This window comes from Medicago truncatula, chromosome 3 (assembly GCF_003473485.1).
Source record: "Medicago truncatula cultivar Jemalong A17 chromosome 3, MtrunA17r5.0-ANR, whole genome shotgun sequence".
NCBI classification, from domain to species: domain Eukaryota; kingdom Viridiplantae; phylum Streptophyta; class Magnoliopsida; order Fabales; family Fabaceae; genus Medicago; species Medicago truncatula.
In genome coordinates, this window is record NC_053044.1 from 51,016,251 (window position 1) to 51,030,551 (window position 14,301).

General features: G+C 30.1%; 3 protein-coding genes and 1 non-coding gene across 4 annotated transcripts; all 4 read right to left on the minus strand.

Annotated features, from left to right (window-relative positions):
* Positions 1–331: 331 nt before the first annotated feature.
* Positions 332–1,437, minus strand: LOC25489970 (uncharacterized). The gene has a single exon (XM_013606337.3). The coding sequence runs from the start codon at positions 1,353–1,355 to the stop codon at positions 657–659; it is 699 nt and encodes a 232-aa protein (XP_013461791.1). The 5' UTR covers positions 1,356–1,437; the 3' UTR covers positions 332–656.
* A 499-nt stretch (positions 1,438–1,936) lies between these two features.
* Positions 1,937–2,008, minus strand: TRNAP-UGG (transfer RNA proline (anticodon UGG)). The gene has a single exon. It is a non-coding gene; the product is annotated as a tRNA-Pro (tRNA).
* A 3,439-nt stretch (positions 2,009–5,447) lies between these two features.
* Positions 5,448–6,377, minus strand: LOC25489972 (cysteine-rich and transmembrane domain-containing protein WIH1). The gene is made up of 3 exons (XM_039832398.1): positions 6,236–6,377; positions 5,932–6,064; positions 5,448–5,716 (listed from the first exon to the last, which is right to left on the minus strand). Exons 1-3 carry the CDS (start codon positions 6,300–6,302, stop codon positions 5,659–5,661), a joined length of 258 nt encoding a protein of 85 aa, XP_039688332.1. The 5' UTR covers positions 6,303–6,377; the 3' UTR covers positions 5,448–5,658.
* Positions 6,378–10,585: 4,208 nt separating this feature from the next.
* Positions 10,586–11,362, minus strand: LOC25489973 (cysteine-rich and transmembrane domain-containing protein WIH2). The gene is made up of 3 exons (XM_013606339.3): positions 11,266–11,362; positions 10,859–11,048; positions 10,586–10,634 (listed from the first exon to the last, which is right to left on the minus strand). Exons 1-3 carry the CDS (start codon positions 11,336–11,338, stop codon positions 10,586–10,588), a joined length of 312 nt encoding a protein of 103 aa, XP_013461793.1. The 5' UTR covers positions 11,339–11,362.
* Between the last annotated feature and the right edge of the window lie 2,939 nt (positions 11,363–14,301).

Below are 14,301 nucleotides of genomic sequence, written 5' to 3' on the forward strand. Positions count from 1 at the left end.
TCTGTTTCTAATTTCTATTCACATTGACATTTTTATTTCCCATGTCATTCATTATTATTTTCAAATATTTTTTTCAAGAATTTTAAATTATTTTCATTTTAAAAAGTTTTTAATAGGGTGTACATGAGTTGGGTCATTACGAAGATTTTAAATAGATCACACAATAACATATCAGGCTATGGTCAAACCAAACCTAACTCGCCGACTAATCCACTTATATGACCGATTTGAAATGGTCTTGGATGATGATGAAACCCACTTAGATTATATAGATAAATTAAACATAGAATAAAAATATAAAATCAAGCTAAGTAATTAATAAATCCTAAAATATATAAGTGGCTTTCGATTATAATTAAGATCAAGACAAAGCTCCAAATATTTTCTCATATATGGATGGAACCAGAAAGATCAAATATTAATTAACCATTCAATGTACAACTGTAACTGTAAGCACTATTTCTACCATAATTTACACTCAGAAAACATCCTCATGAGAATGATTGAATTTTCAATCTATCTCAGGAACTTCACCAAGAAAACATTGACATATAATTTACACAACTCCTATTCCCAAACCCAGAAATAGAAATAGAAGAAGAAAAGAAAATCCATTGAAATAAAACAAAGACTAATATACTACTATCAAATAATCTTCACCAGCTTTTTTGTTGGCAATGTTTTCCAGATCTCTTATCACCTCTAGGAGAAAGTAACCCTTCAGTAACATAATCCTTTTTCTTGATCATATTCTTTTCTTTCGAACTATCTTTCAAAACAGGGACCATATACCACACAATACATGTACAAAGCGTTGCAAATGATCTTCCAAAAACAGTCAACAACAACAAAATAAATATCACAACAGCAGGTACATAGAAAGAAGGCCTCTTCAAGATATTCAAAGAGAATCCAAAGCTTTCAATCTTGCTTGATGCATTTTTAACATCATTATCATGATGATATATTTCCAACTTGGGTTGTTTTGTTTCTTCAACATGTTTCTGATCCATTGGCTCAGAAAAAGATGTTACACGTCTTACCTTAACTTGTTCTTCACTCTTGTGATGATTGTTATTTTTCACTTTCACTTTGACAACAATTGGAACAAAATCATCACTTGAATATGTAAAACGAACAAAAGATATGTCATGTGGGTTCATTTGTGAGTAAACTTTCTTCCTTCTTTGATCAAGTTCAGATAGAAGGGTAGAAAATTTATCTAAGCCTCTTGAAGCATAAGGGTTATTGTCCCTATTGTTGTCTTTTCTTTTGGATTTTGATTTTGGACTTGAACATGGTATATCATCTTCTAATTGGGGTTGGAAATTGCCACAAACTAAATGGTTCAGCATATGGGAAAATTGATTTGAGGAATTTTTATAGCTTTTGGTAGATTAGATTTGAAAGGAGAGAGTTGAGAAATGTATTTATCGATAAAGTTTGTGTGAGAAACAAGACTTGACTGGATCCATTTTCAAAGAACACGCCTAGCTAAGGTCAAAATAATGGTTTTAAATTAATACTATAGTACTTCCAACGTGGATATGTTTTTAAATTGATTTATTAATTCTAGATGGCGTAGAAAAATAATAATTGTGGATTAATAAATTAGATTAGATTAGATTAGATTAGATTAGATGACATGTTATGTTACTTGTGGAAGAGGATGTTGAATATTTTTGAAAAGGTCCAGTCTATAATTAAATATGGCTAGTTTAGTTCTATTGTGTCGATAATATGCTGAAGTAGTCGTGTCTTCTAGAAGGAAATGGAAATTCAGTTGATGATTTGATTTTTGATATACTTGTTGAAATCTGAAGCTGGAAAATTTATACTCAGTGGCAGCAAAGGTACTTGACATGAAAAACAGAGGATGATGTAATAAAAAATAATGCTTGGTTTGGTTGCAAAAATGAAAAAACTATTCATAATTGGGGCATTCGGAGAATCGAACTCCGGACCTCTCGCACCCAAAGCGAGAATCATACCACTAGACCAAATGCCCTGTTTGTGATGTGATTGTTCCGAAAATATATATAATACAAACTTTATAAACTTAAAACTGGAAGTTTGAACCATGACAAATTTAATTAAACACGAGCTGTAATAAATGGAGTGCTGCTGCGATCAGTGAATTATTGTCGATAATTCAGGGTACGTGGTTTTCGCAAAGTTCTAGCTCATATGTCAATGCTGAAATTAAATGTGTTTGCTTGGAGGCTTATTCAAAATAGATTGCCTACAAGGATAATTTACATCGACGTGATATTGTTACTATTGATGCTCAGCTGTGTGGCCAGATGCGGTTCCTAGGAGAACACTTGTTTTTGGATTGTTAGTTTTTTGTTCTCTTTGGCAGCGTGCATCCACGGTCGGTTTAGCTTTGACTTCTCAAGAGGGTATTATGGATCAGTTATTTGACTGGAACATCTAAACATCAACACTCTATTATACACCTCATTTAGTTGATTTGCGATTGGGTTATTTAAAAAGAATGTTTAAGAACACATAAATCACTACTCTTTTATGCTCTAGAGTGTAAAGTTAAATATCAAACCACCTATTTTAACGTAAACTCGATCAGCTTGTAACTAGGAAGCACACCAATGACCACCATACTCCTTATTACTCCTTAAATATTACATCTTAGAATTCCAAGAAACCGCATGCCTAATCAGAAAGTTTGATAGCCTTAGCCTAATTGATGTGATCCTAAAATTCTCTTTCTTGACAAGAATAATAAAGTCATTGTGGAATAAAAGAATTGATTTAATTTTGATTTAAAATTTTATTTTCGTAGATCATGATATATGTTTGTCTTGTCTTGGCTATATCTGGAGCTATGGATGTTCGATTGAGGTGATCTTTAATTCGTTGGAAAGCTTACAAAATTCTTTACATTTCGTCTGTTTGACTCGAGCAAATTCAAAATATTTAATGGTGTAGAATGAGCTGTAAGTTGAAGACGTGATTAAAGTGTGCAAGTTGAAGAATTAAAAGTGGTGTTTGTGGAATTGTAATTTCTAGAAATAATAAGCTTTCACAAATCAATGTGCAAATGAATATGTAACCTTCTCAAGCATTGATCAACCACCAGCTTCAAAGATCCAATTAAATTGTAACCTCTCTTGTTAATAACTTTGATTTTTGAAGAAGTGAATGATTAGAATGGTGGTAGCACGATATTTGAGTAATTGAAAGATCATATTGATATTTGGATATATTAAATTTTAGAATGGTGGTAACACCATATTTGAGTGGTTAAGATATCATATTGAAACTTGAAAATGTTAAAAGTGTTAGAACGATGGTAACATCATAGTAGAGTGGTCATATTGCACTAATTGATTGGTTTCGGTATTAAAATAGTGCTCTTAGTATCATATTGGAGATGTAATTCTCGAAGGATTTTCTACAGTGCAATAGTTATTCACACCGTTGTCAATGAACTTGTTTTATCTCGGAGGCGGTATGGTTGATAGTCTGCATTGCTAAAAAATAAAAATTAGTATCATGAAACATCTTAAAGAGAGCGTCATAACTCAATCCAATAACAACTTGGATAAATCAATTTTTTTCTTCAAAATAGACTTTAAAAAATAAAATACAACAATTTGAAAATCCAAAACCAACAAAATTGATATAGTGACAGAGACCCCATATAAGACTTACAACACTCTATTCTTCATAATTAGATTAGGAGCCCGTTTGTTATAGTTTTTTTAAGAAAAAAAATCACTTATTTTAATAAAATAATCACTTTTAATAGTTTTGCATCCGTTTGTTACAACTTTTTAAAAAAAATCAGAATCTAAAAAAATTCTAAAAACAGCTTCAAATGAAAAGTTGTTAAGAGCAGCTTCTAAAAAAAATAGATTTTTTTTAGAGGAGAGAGAAAATATTGCTTAAAAGATTGAACTAACTTTGTAACAAAAAATCCCTTTTATATAGTAGTATCCAAACAAATTATATTATTTGTTTTTAAAAAAATTGATTATTATTACGGTAAACAAACGCAAAATAGATTCTGAAGATTAAACTAACTTTGTAACAAAAAATCCCTTTTATATAGTAGTATCCAAACAAATTAGATTATTTGTTTTAAAAAAATTGATTATTATTACGGCAAACAAACGCAAAATAGATTCTGATTTTTCATAAAATCTCTAAAATATAATTTCTAAATTATTTGATGTCAAACTCACTTTTATCTGTAAAAAACGGGTCCTAGATTGTTATCATAATTAGCGTAGGAGACATTTCTTTTCTTTTCTTTTTCTCGGGGGGGAATATCCCTGAAATTACCATTGCTTAGCTTTTAATTTGTCCCAAACCATCAAATGAAATGTGAATAGCATGTGACTTCCCCTTGAGAGGTTGGACTATAATTTCCTTTCTTTTTTTCTTAAAAAAAATCCTCGATCTAACCTAAACCACTAGCAACCATGCACTTCTCCTTCGTTGTGGATGGAAAGTCTCTATTTTTTCTTTTAACAAAATCACAAGAAGTATTTGTTTTCATCTTCTTACTTTTCTGTTCCAGTATAAACACAAGTGAAAGAAGAGATGAGTGGCGGCACAAACGAGACAAAATGATTATGTAAAATTTATTCCGACTATTATGTAAATTAATAATTTGAATATGTAAATGTGAGTTGAACAAAAATTTAAATATAAGCTTTTAACAAAAATGAGTGTAAAAAATCAGTTTTTGAATGAGAAGCTACAATTTTTAGATTCATTTAGAATGAGTTCTTATTAAAGAAAAATCAAATTCTACACTTCTAAAATCAATTTGTCCCTTATAAAATTGGAGGCAAACGTACACTAATTGATTGAGTAGGGTATTGTTATTTTTGTCTTTGATAGGAAAACAACAACTACACGTATTTCCTTAAAAAAAAAAAAAAAACTACACGTATTTATTAATTGTTGTTTTACGGATTTTTTCAATTATTGTTTAAGCATGCATCATATATAAAGTTTTAAAGGAGACTGAAAAACTTAATAAATTACCCTTGTTAATTCTTAAATAGATATTAATAAAAAAATTAGGGGACTAAACATTTATTTATTTATTCCAAGTCAAACCCCAATCCGACCTTTAAAATCGGTTGATACATCTATTCAATGTCTAATCTGATTTTAATCACATTATTCTTTTTTTCTTAAAAGGTATTGTTGACGGTCGTTAGAATTTCTAATATTTTTAAGTATTAATCCATAATTGACCACTTATAAAAAAAAGTAGTTCAGCCTAAAACTCATTTGATTTTAAATCAAAGTCGTGACAAAAATATCAAATATGAGTTTATTGTCATGTTATTTGCATCAAATTGGAGGATTTTAGGGGGAGGAACTACAAAATTGCAAATAGTAAAAAGTAGGGGGGATCAGAATGCTAAAAAAAAAATCAAAATTGTAAAATCAAAATACATAACATATAAAAATGAAACTAAACCAAATATATTGGCGCAGCAATTCATCCAAAATATATTGGTTTATGCGCATAATAAGATTCAACTGATAAACATTTCAAATGATACTCCATAACAATAACTTAGAGAATAACAGCACTGAATAAAATTCTTTCAAAATAATAAACAACACTGAATAAAGTTTAGCATAATAGCATTCTTCATTTGATGATCAAAATCATACACACAAGAAACAACACTCCTCCATGGCGCAGCAGCAACAAAGCGCGGCACAGCTGCAACACAAAAATAGCAAAGTTTGACAAACTTGATTTGCTGATAAAATGGAGGAATTAAAAAGCAATAAAAAAATCTTGAATTTGATTTATGATTAAAATCAATATTTTTTAATATGGGTTTGTTATTATTATTTATTTATTTTTGAAGGAAAATATACTCAAATTTAATTGATTTCATAATAGTAGTGCATGTTGAGACGATGAGTACATACCATCCCAATAAACCTGCTTCTGCTGCCCCTGAATTTGCAGCCTGAGGTGGAGCTTGAGTGACGAAAACTTGAGGTTGGGGTGCTGGAGGATACCCTGGTTGAGGATACCCTTGATAACCTGGTTGAGGATATCCTACATAGTTCAAGAAATACTCAAGTTAATTAGCAAAAATTTCAGATGTATGTATCCTAGATATTATATATATTAATCACACAACCAACGAAATACTCCATCACTAAATCATAATTATGTAAGAAATATATATAATAAAATCATGGTAATTAGATGGATTTGTTTGAGCACCTTGTGCAGGTGGTGGACCAGAAACGTTAACGTTAACCGCAGGAGGATTTTGATTGTAGTAAGCCATCTCTTACTTCACCCTTTTCTCAGTTCTCCAAACAATTTTAAGAGTGAAAAGAATAAGTGTAGTGTCTCTTACTATGGTCCCTATATATATAGTGGGTGATGGGTGGGAGGTGAATGAATCTACTATCTATCTATTCAACAATATTAATTGCTGGTGTAAATACAGTCAAATAATTAAAATCAATTTTTCTTAAAGATAAATTAGTCATTTTAAACCAACAATAGAATAATCCAAATGGTATCCAAAAGTCCTAGCTCAACTCACAAAATGTCAAAATTGTTAAGCCGGATGTCATAATCAGGGTTCGAACCCCGGTACCTCCATTTATGTGTGTGAGTTTATAATGACTTTGTCATTTTGTCTATCTACAAAACAAAACAAAAAAAAATAATAATAATCCAAATGGTAAGATATTATGACTCTTAAAAATATCACGGTATTAAAAAAATTGTCATTTTAATACATTTTTTATTCCTTAATTTTTTCCTTTTCCTATTTTTTTATCTATTTTTTCTTTTTCCATTTTTCTTCTCTCTATTACTTTTTCATTATTATTTTACTTTTAATTTGTCTTTTCCTCTTATCTTTCTTTTTTATACGGTGCGAGAATTTTCTCTTTCTAGATTTTTTTTTTCCAATCTCATAGTTTCTTTCACTTTCATAAAAGAATGTTCAAAATTTTATCAATGTTAATTATTTAACATATATTTTCGTTGTGCATGATTAATGTGGACTCAAGAGATAATGAATTTAATTTATATTTCTGTTCACTATTAAATATTAAAAATAAAATACGAGACAAATATTTGTAATTGATAAATATTTATTGGACATCAAAATTTCTATCCACGGATGTAAGCACATACGGTACAAATATTCACAGGTCTCTCTGGATTAGTAGAAACTTTTTTCTTTGAGAATAAAACACAAAAAAGTAAAAATAATTAAATTGCTGATACAAAATTATTATAGTATTATATATTTTTTTGAGGGATATAGTAGTATATATGGAAGCTACTATTTTTTGTCAAAAAAAAATGGAAGTTTGTACCAAAAAAAAATAAAAATGGAAGCTACTATTTTATCACGTAATAAAAAGGAACCGCGTTTTTCATTAACTCTTACCTTGAAATGGTTAATGAGCGTTCAAAAGGGTGGATTCTAGGGTGAGGGATCAATTAAGTCCCTCACCGGTGAAGCATGAAGAAATTACAGTTGAATTTAATCAATGGATGAGATTCATTCAAAATAAAATTGAGAGTATTTTACTGTTTCACACACAATCTGTTCCCCCTCTTTTTCCTCCTACGTTTCATACTTCCATCACCCCTCATCTTCATTTTTTTTCTCAATTCTCAGCATGCATCTAATTTAAACAACTTCCAAAATCATACCTTACACCCATTTATTATTATAGATCTACAATCTCTAAATCACCCCTTAATTTGAGAACTATGAAAATAACCGTAATTCATTGCCTGAAGTAGGATTCAATCTTCAAGGGAACAAAGTCTACTTTTGCCAACACCTTTTCAATCTCTAAAACGTACCACAAGTAAATTCATTGAATAAAACATGTTTGGGTTTTCTTGTTTTGCCTTTTTTCAATAATAATAATAATAATTTTGCTGGATCATGCATGCTCAAAATTTTGGTTGAGTTCAACATTGCCATGAAATTAAATCCAATAATGATTTCGATAACCCTAATTTGTGATAAAAGAAAAAAATATAGGAAGAAACATTGTAGAGTAGAACTTCAAGAAATACAATGGAGGAGAAATTGTGAGAGAGAAGCGTTGATATGAGACAAAATTGTGTGTGGGAAGGTGTAGATACTCTCATTTTTATTTTTAACAAATATGATCCATTAATTAAATCCAACTGTAATTTCTTCATGTTTCACCGGTGAGGGACTTAATTGATCCCTCACCCTAGAATTCACCGTTCAAAAGTTCATCATAGCCGTTCAAATTTTGGACATTGGATAAATCCAAATTGTTACCAAAAATAAAAACCATGGGCAAAAACTGGAAAATCACTGAAGTATTTTGCTTTAGAAAATTTTCTTCTTAATAATTTTTTTTGAATAATAAAATTTTCTTTTTGATAATAAATTTTAGAAAATCTTGAACACGCTTTTGAACATGATTTAATGAATTCACATGTACCATTAACCATTTTATTACTGCACTAATGGCAGACGCAAATGCCTTAAAAAATAGCACGCGTATTTATGGTTTGCTTAATCGGACAAATTTCTCAATTTTTCACTTTTTGTTCATGTTTGAGAAAGTTGATATTAATGGTATATCAGATTAATTTTCATGCATTGGTGTAAAACTTTTTTAAGCAGATATTAAATCAAATTATACTAGTAGATATTTTAAAAACAATCTAAAAAAAGTGACGTCAATATGTGACTTAATTGGATGCATAACTAAAAACAATTTGAAAGTAGAGAGGACCAAAACGTAATAGAAAATTTATTTGACGAGTTTCTTTTAGATCCCTTTTGATGAATGAAGAATGATCGAGATGTGGTCTTACTCAATATGTTTGTCCAATTTGTCTTAATGCACCAAAGAGCGTGTTTCATGTCATCCGTGACGTGACTATCCTTTGGCTATTTGGAAAAACATTTTACTCGAACAAGTTAACACCTTATGATCTGGAGTGGACCAAGTTGATGAATAACCGATGAAAGTGCTCGTTTATTGTTGTGAAAGTTTATGTCACTATGGAAGTAGTTCTCTAGTGAGAGGGAAGGATTATGCAAAATAGCTTAGTACTTCGATGCTCAAGTCAGTGAGGGAGATGAGGAAGGAAGGTGTGTGAAAAAGGGTGAAAAAGTGATTGTACCTTTGGTGTGGCATGAAGCCACACTTATATAGTGGTGTAAGGTTATAACTAACCCATGCATAGGAAGTTCCTTGTCATACCTAGAACGAAGAAGATTATGGGTCCCAATGAGGGTTTACATGTGTGCTTTCGTCGCGATGGTCCCCAAAACAACCTTGTCATTAAAACTGGTTCATGTTTGGTTGTTCTCATTCTGTTTTGGTCTAATTGATGCTTTATTTGAGTCACTCTACCTAATTTCCTACATCCTATTGGCTAGAAATGAACATGGATGCTAATTGTTTCGATGATGTGTGGTGGGTTGTAGGTGCGAGGTTCAATTAGTATCCTTTTCGGCGGTTGGATCCTTGTCTTCCTAAAAATCCAAATTCGGTGTTCATGATAGTTCACGTACCTTTTTATTTTGTAATTGGTAATGAGCTCCTACGCAAGCTCAATAGATTGTGCGCTGGTATGTAGATTTGTACTCCGGATTGAGATTTGTGGGTGGTGTATCCTTTAGAGTTGTTATGTTATATTGTATTAGCTACCCTTTTGGTTATTTTTTGTTTATTGATGGTGAACTTTCATCATCAATCGTTTTTTTTAAGTTGGACTCATGACCACTTGATCGGAAGATTAAACTCTATTCCCTCTTTATTTTTTTTATTTTTTTGGGAAATGGTCATTGTTAGGGAGGACTTTAGCACATCAAAAATACTAAGACACGGTGTTAGTATAACTTTTCATTTTTTTAGTTAAATTTTCAAAACTAGGTATCTTATATTTTATAGGCTAAATTACATCATGGGTCCTTTAAGTTTGAGGTTTGTAACATATTAGTCCTTTAAATTATTTTTATCACACATAAGTCTTTTAAGTTTGAGGTTTGTAACATATTGATCCTTTAAATTATTTTGGCCGCTCATAAGTCATTTAAGTTTGTAAAAAATTTCAATTTAGTCCTTCTATTAACCAAAATGATGATGTGGCAGAAGGATTAAATTGAAAACGTTTACGAACTTAAAGACTTATATGTGACCAAAATAACTTAAAGGATCAATCTATTACAAACCTCAAACTTAAAAGACTTATGTGTAATTTAACCAAAAATGGCTAATACCATGTCTAAACTGAAATGTATAGATAACACCATATACTTTTGGAAATGATCATTTTTTTTACAACTTTTTTGGAAATGACCATTGTAACGGAGGACTTTTGAACAATAACAATAAGTAGTAGGTAAAAATGAAATTAAACCAAATACATATATATTTATAAATAGAAATTATGATAAAATATTGTACCAAAAAAAAATCATAAAATATATTGATTTAAGTGCATAATATGATTTAACTGATATTAAAGCAACATTTCAAATGATACTCCATGAAAATAACTAGGGAATAACAACACCAAATAGATCTCTCAATAGCATTATTAGAAACAAAGCTCCTCCATGGCGCAGCAGCAACAGATCGCGGCACAGCTGCAACACAAAAATAGTTAAGTGTGACAAACTTTATTGTGATAAGAAAGGATTAAAAAAAAAAAAATGTTGAATTTGATCTCAATCACATTAGTCGAGATCTATTTTGAATTTTAATATTATAATTATCATTGAATAAACAATATCCGACTTTTTTTTTTCTTCCCAAAAATACTAGTTTATTATATACTATATACTGTGATTTAGTTGAGACGAATACATACCATGCCAAAAAACCTCCTCCCGCTGCTGCCCCTGCTGCTCCTCCTCCTCCTGACTTTTTTGCTGGAGGTTCATGTGCAGGAGCAGGTGGAGGTGGAGGTGGAGTTTGAGCGACAAAAACTTGAGGTTGGGGTGGAGGAGGATACCCTTGATAACATGGTTGACCCCCTTGATAACCCGGTTGAGGATATCCTACATAGTTCAAGTAGTTATCGTTCAAATTTAGTCATAAAAAATCCAAAAAAAATAGCGAAGTTCAAACATGGTAGTCGATAGCAAAACAAAATCATAATATTTACTGTTAAAAGTATGTAACAATACATGTCATTATCAATCGTCCAAAAAATGCATATAAGTAATGAATAAACAAAAATAATCAAGGTAATTAGATGGATTTGTTTGAGAGAACCTTGTGGTGGAGGAGGTGGACCAGAAACGTTAACGTTAATAGCAGGAGGAGTGTTTTGATTGTAGTAAGCCATCTCACTTCACTCTTTGGATTTTTTTTTTCCACTCTTTTCTCAGAACAATTTATGATTGAAAGCGATGTGAGAACAATTGTAGTGTCTCTAGTACATGACATGTTACTTATTTATAGTATTTGTTTGTGAGTGATGGGAGGTGCATGATCAAAGGCTGATACATGCAAAATTGCAAATGGAAACTCCTCCATTTGTGTCACACGTTTAATTTGTTAGAGGATAAATATCTCTTTTCGTCCTTGTAATATGTAAAAAAAAAAGATTTAGATTTTGTTTATGTAATTTTATATTCTTTCACTTTTGGTCCCTATTCCACCACGGCAGCAGAATCTGCATACATGGCACGTAAAATGAGGGATCAAAAGTGGAGGAATTTGAAATTACAGGGACAAAAAATGGGAGGAATTTGAAATTACAGGGATATAATTTATGCAGATTCTGCTGACGTGATGAAAGGAGAGACCAAAAGTTGAAAAATCTGAAATTACAGAGACAAAATCTAATTTTTTTTTTTACAGGGACTAAAACCAGAATTCACTCATATTACGGAGACGAATAGAGGTATTTACCCTTGTTAGAAAAGGGGAATATTTGATCTCAGTCGCATTAATCGTGTTGCCATTAAGAAAAAAAACACATTAATCGTGATTGAGAAAAAAAGGGCACGAATTGTAGTAGTATTAATTTTTTTGGGTAAAAAACGCGTTTTTAATTAATTCACCTTGATATGGTTTATGCATTCATCGAAGCTGTTGGTTCTTCTAAATGATGTGGATCACACGGTGTTGTTTGTTTGGACAGTGGATCGACTACTGGGTTATAACCACGACAAATACCAACTCTGCCTCTAAGTATAGACCCTCTTGATCATATCACGAAATTAAGAAAAGACAATTTATTTTTTTGACAAGAAAGGACAATTTATTTGCTTTGTTTTACGTGATTACAAACCTTATTTTGATTGATAATAATTTTTGTGTTAATCTCTCAGACACATCTTATGTTGGCAATGATCTTTGTTATTATTAATTCTTTTTTTTTTTTTTTTTGGTCTAAGTTATTATTAATTCTATGTTGGCTTGTTCAACAAAAAGAAAAGACAATTTTAATTAACGGTTTTGAGTGTATTGGCACTAACCTCAGTCTTTAAATTAACAGCTGAATAAATTGTTTATTGGAAGAAAAATAATATTTTTTTATCATTTATAATTATAATAATTAAATCATATTTATTAAAAATGCTTGTGAAATAAAATTTAATTTTTTAATTTTACTCATAATAGTGACTGTTGATTATTTTTATGTTAAAATGTAAAAAAATTAGTAGCATTTTTATAAACAATGAAATGGTATTTTTTTCTTGTTAAATGATATTTTTTGAATATAAAATTTGATAAATAGTTCATTATATAAAAAATATATTATAAAAATGGTCGTTAATTTAGTAATTTAGAAATCAAGTCTATTGATACATTTCAATTTACGTGTGTACGGTATAAATTCCATAATAGATAGTTAATATTAGTATTAAATTTATTAATAACTAGCATCAAATGGATACTAATGTGCTCGTTTTTCGTTAAATATTGTTTTTATAGCTATCAACATTTTTTTTTTTTTGAACGAAGCTATTATAGTTAATACTATTGTTTTGACAAACTTATCCTTTTTTATTTTTTTAATGAAATATTAATATTTCATGTTAGTTTTTTTTGTCAAAAAAAGTTATGTTAGTTTTTTTTTTCTCGTCAAAGTTAAATCCTGAATCTTTAACTCTTGAACTTTAACTTTTTTTTTTTTTTGGTGTTTAGGGTTAGAACCTCAAATCTTGAATATATTATGCAATGTTTTTACCGGCTGAATCTTTAACCTCTTACCTAAAACCAATTAAGTCATCCAATCTTCATTATCCTTGTTTAGTGTATATATATATTTTTTTTGGTGAAGGTAAAAAAACAAAAAAATATTTAGTGTATATATTGATTTCCCATTAATTCGTACTCCATTAGTGGCTTTATTTATATTCGGAAAGTTAAAATTGAAAATCTGTTTGTGAAATTGTGTATTCAAGTCCTATTAAAATCACAGCTAAGATTTGTACCAAAAAAAAAAAAAATCACAGCTAAGAATGTGACTATAGTGGTAAAACAAATCGAAAACTATATTTAAAATCATAATCGTGTCTTAAAACAATTTTCAGACTGGTATTAAATTTCATTTTAAGTAGTTAATTTAAGGCATGCGTTTGGTAGCACATTGGTTAAAAGCTCACCATTTAAGGTGAATAAAGTAGGAAATTTGAAGTTCAAACTTCAACTCTTATATATAATACAATGTTCATACCAACTAAATTACGTTCAGAAAGACTTTATTCTAATTTATCAGATACATTAAAATAATTTGTTGAATTGGCATATGTGTCACAATTGGATTCACCAATATTATGTGACATTTCCATCATAATGGTACCAAAGTGGAGTCCCAAAAATAAAACAAAAAATATATTGGGTTGTTAATTAACAACACCCATCTAAAAACATGAATGCGTAAATAAGAAAATTTGTACTTTTTAATTTGGGCGAATCGCTCAACAAGACATTTCTATCATCCAACACAATGAAGAGGAGATGACTAAGTTTTTGGCCCATAATACACAAATCAGAATGTGGAATACCGCACATCAAGATATATCTAATAGTGTCACATAGTAGTAGTAGTACATCCTAGATCCAAGCCTTCATGGGAACGAACTTAATGATGGAGATTCGTATACCTTACAAACTCTTTTAAGAAGCGCCTCAATAAGAAAACATGGTTGTATCGATTGATTTCTTAGACATAAGTCATTGTTGGATATCCTATTCAATTTATGACGTTGATAGCATCATGGAAACCATTTATCCTATCCACTTAATAATTCCTCTTGAATTCTTTGGAAACAATCTTCAACTTATAAGAGAATT

What these genes read in the sequence shown, in the direction of transcription:
- LOC25489972 (XM_039832398.1), bottom strand. Translation starts at nt 6,302, where the DNA reads ATGGCTTACTACAATCAAAATCCTCCTGCGGTTAACGTTAACGTTTCT. An exon ending in TGGTCCACCACCTGCACAAG is followed by an intron (nt 6,065 to 6,235) that starts GTGCTCAAACAA and finishes TGAACTATGTAG; the next exon opens with GATATCCTCAACCAGGTTAT. An exon ending in GAAGCAGGTTTATTGGGATG is followed by an intron (nt 5,717 to 5,931) that starts GTATGTACTCAT and finishes TTTGTGTTGCAG; the next exon opens with CTGTGCCGCGCTTTGTTGCT.
- LOC25489970 (XM_013606337.3), bottom strand. Translation starts at nt 1,355, where the DNA reads ATGCTGAACCATTTAGTTTGTGGCAATTTCCAACCCCAATTAGAAGAT.
- LOC25489973 (XM_013606339.3), bottom strand. Translation starts at nt 11,338, where the DNA reads ATGGCTTACTACAATCAAAACACTCCTCCTGCTATTAACGTTAACGTT. An exon ending in TCCACCTCCTCCACCACAAG is followed by an intron (nt 11,049 to 11,265) that starts GTTCTCTCAAAC and finishes TGAACTATGTAG; the next exon opens with GATATCCTCAACCGGGTTAT. An exon ending in GGAGGAGGTTTTTTGGCATG is followed by an intron (nt 10,635 to 10,858) that starts GTATGTATTCGT and finishes TTTGTGTTGCAG; the next exon opens with CTGTGCCGCGATCTGTTGCT.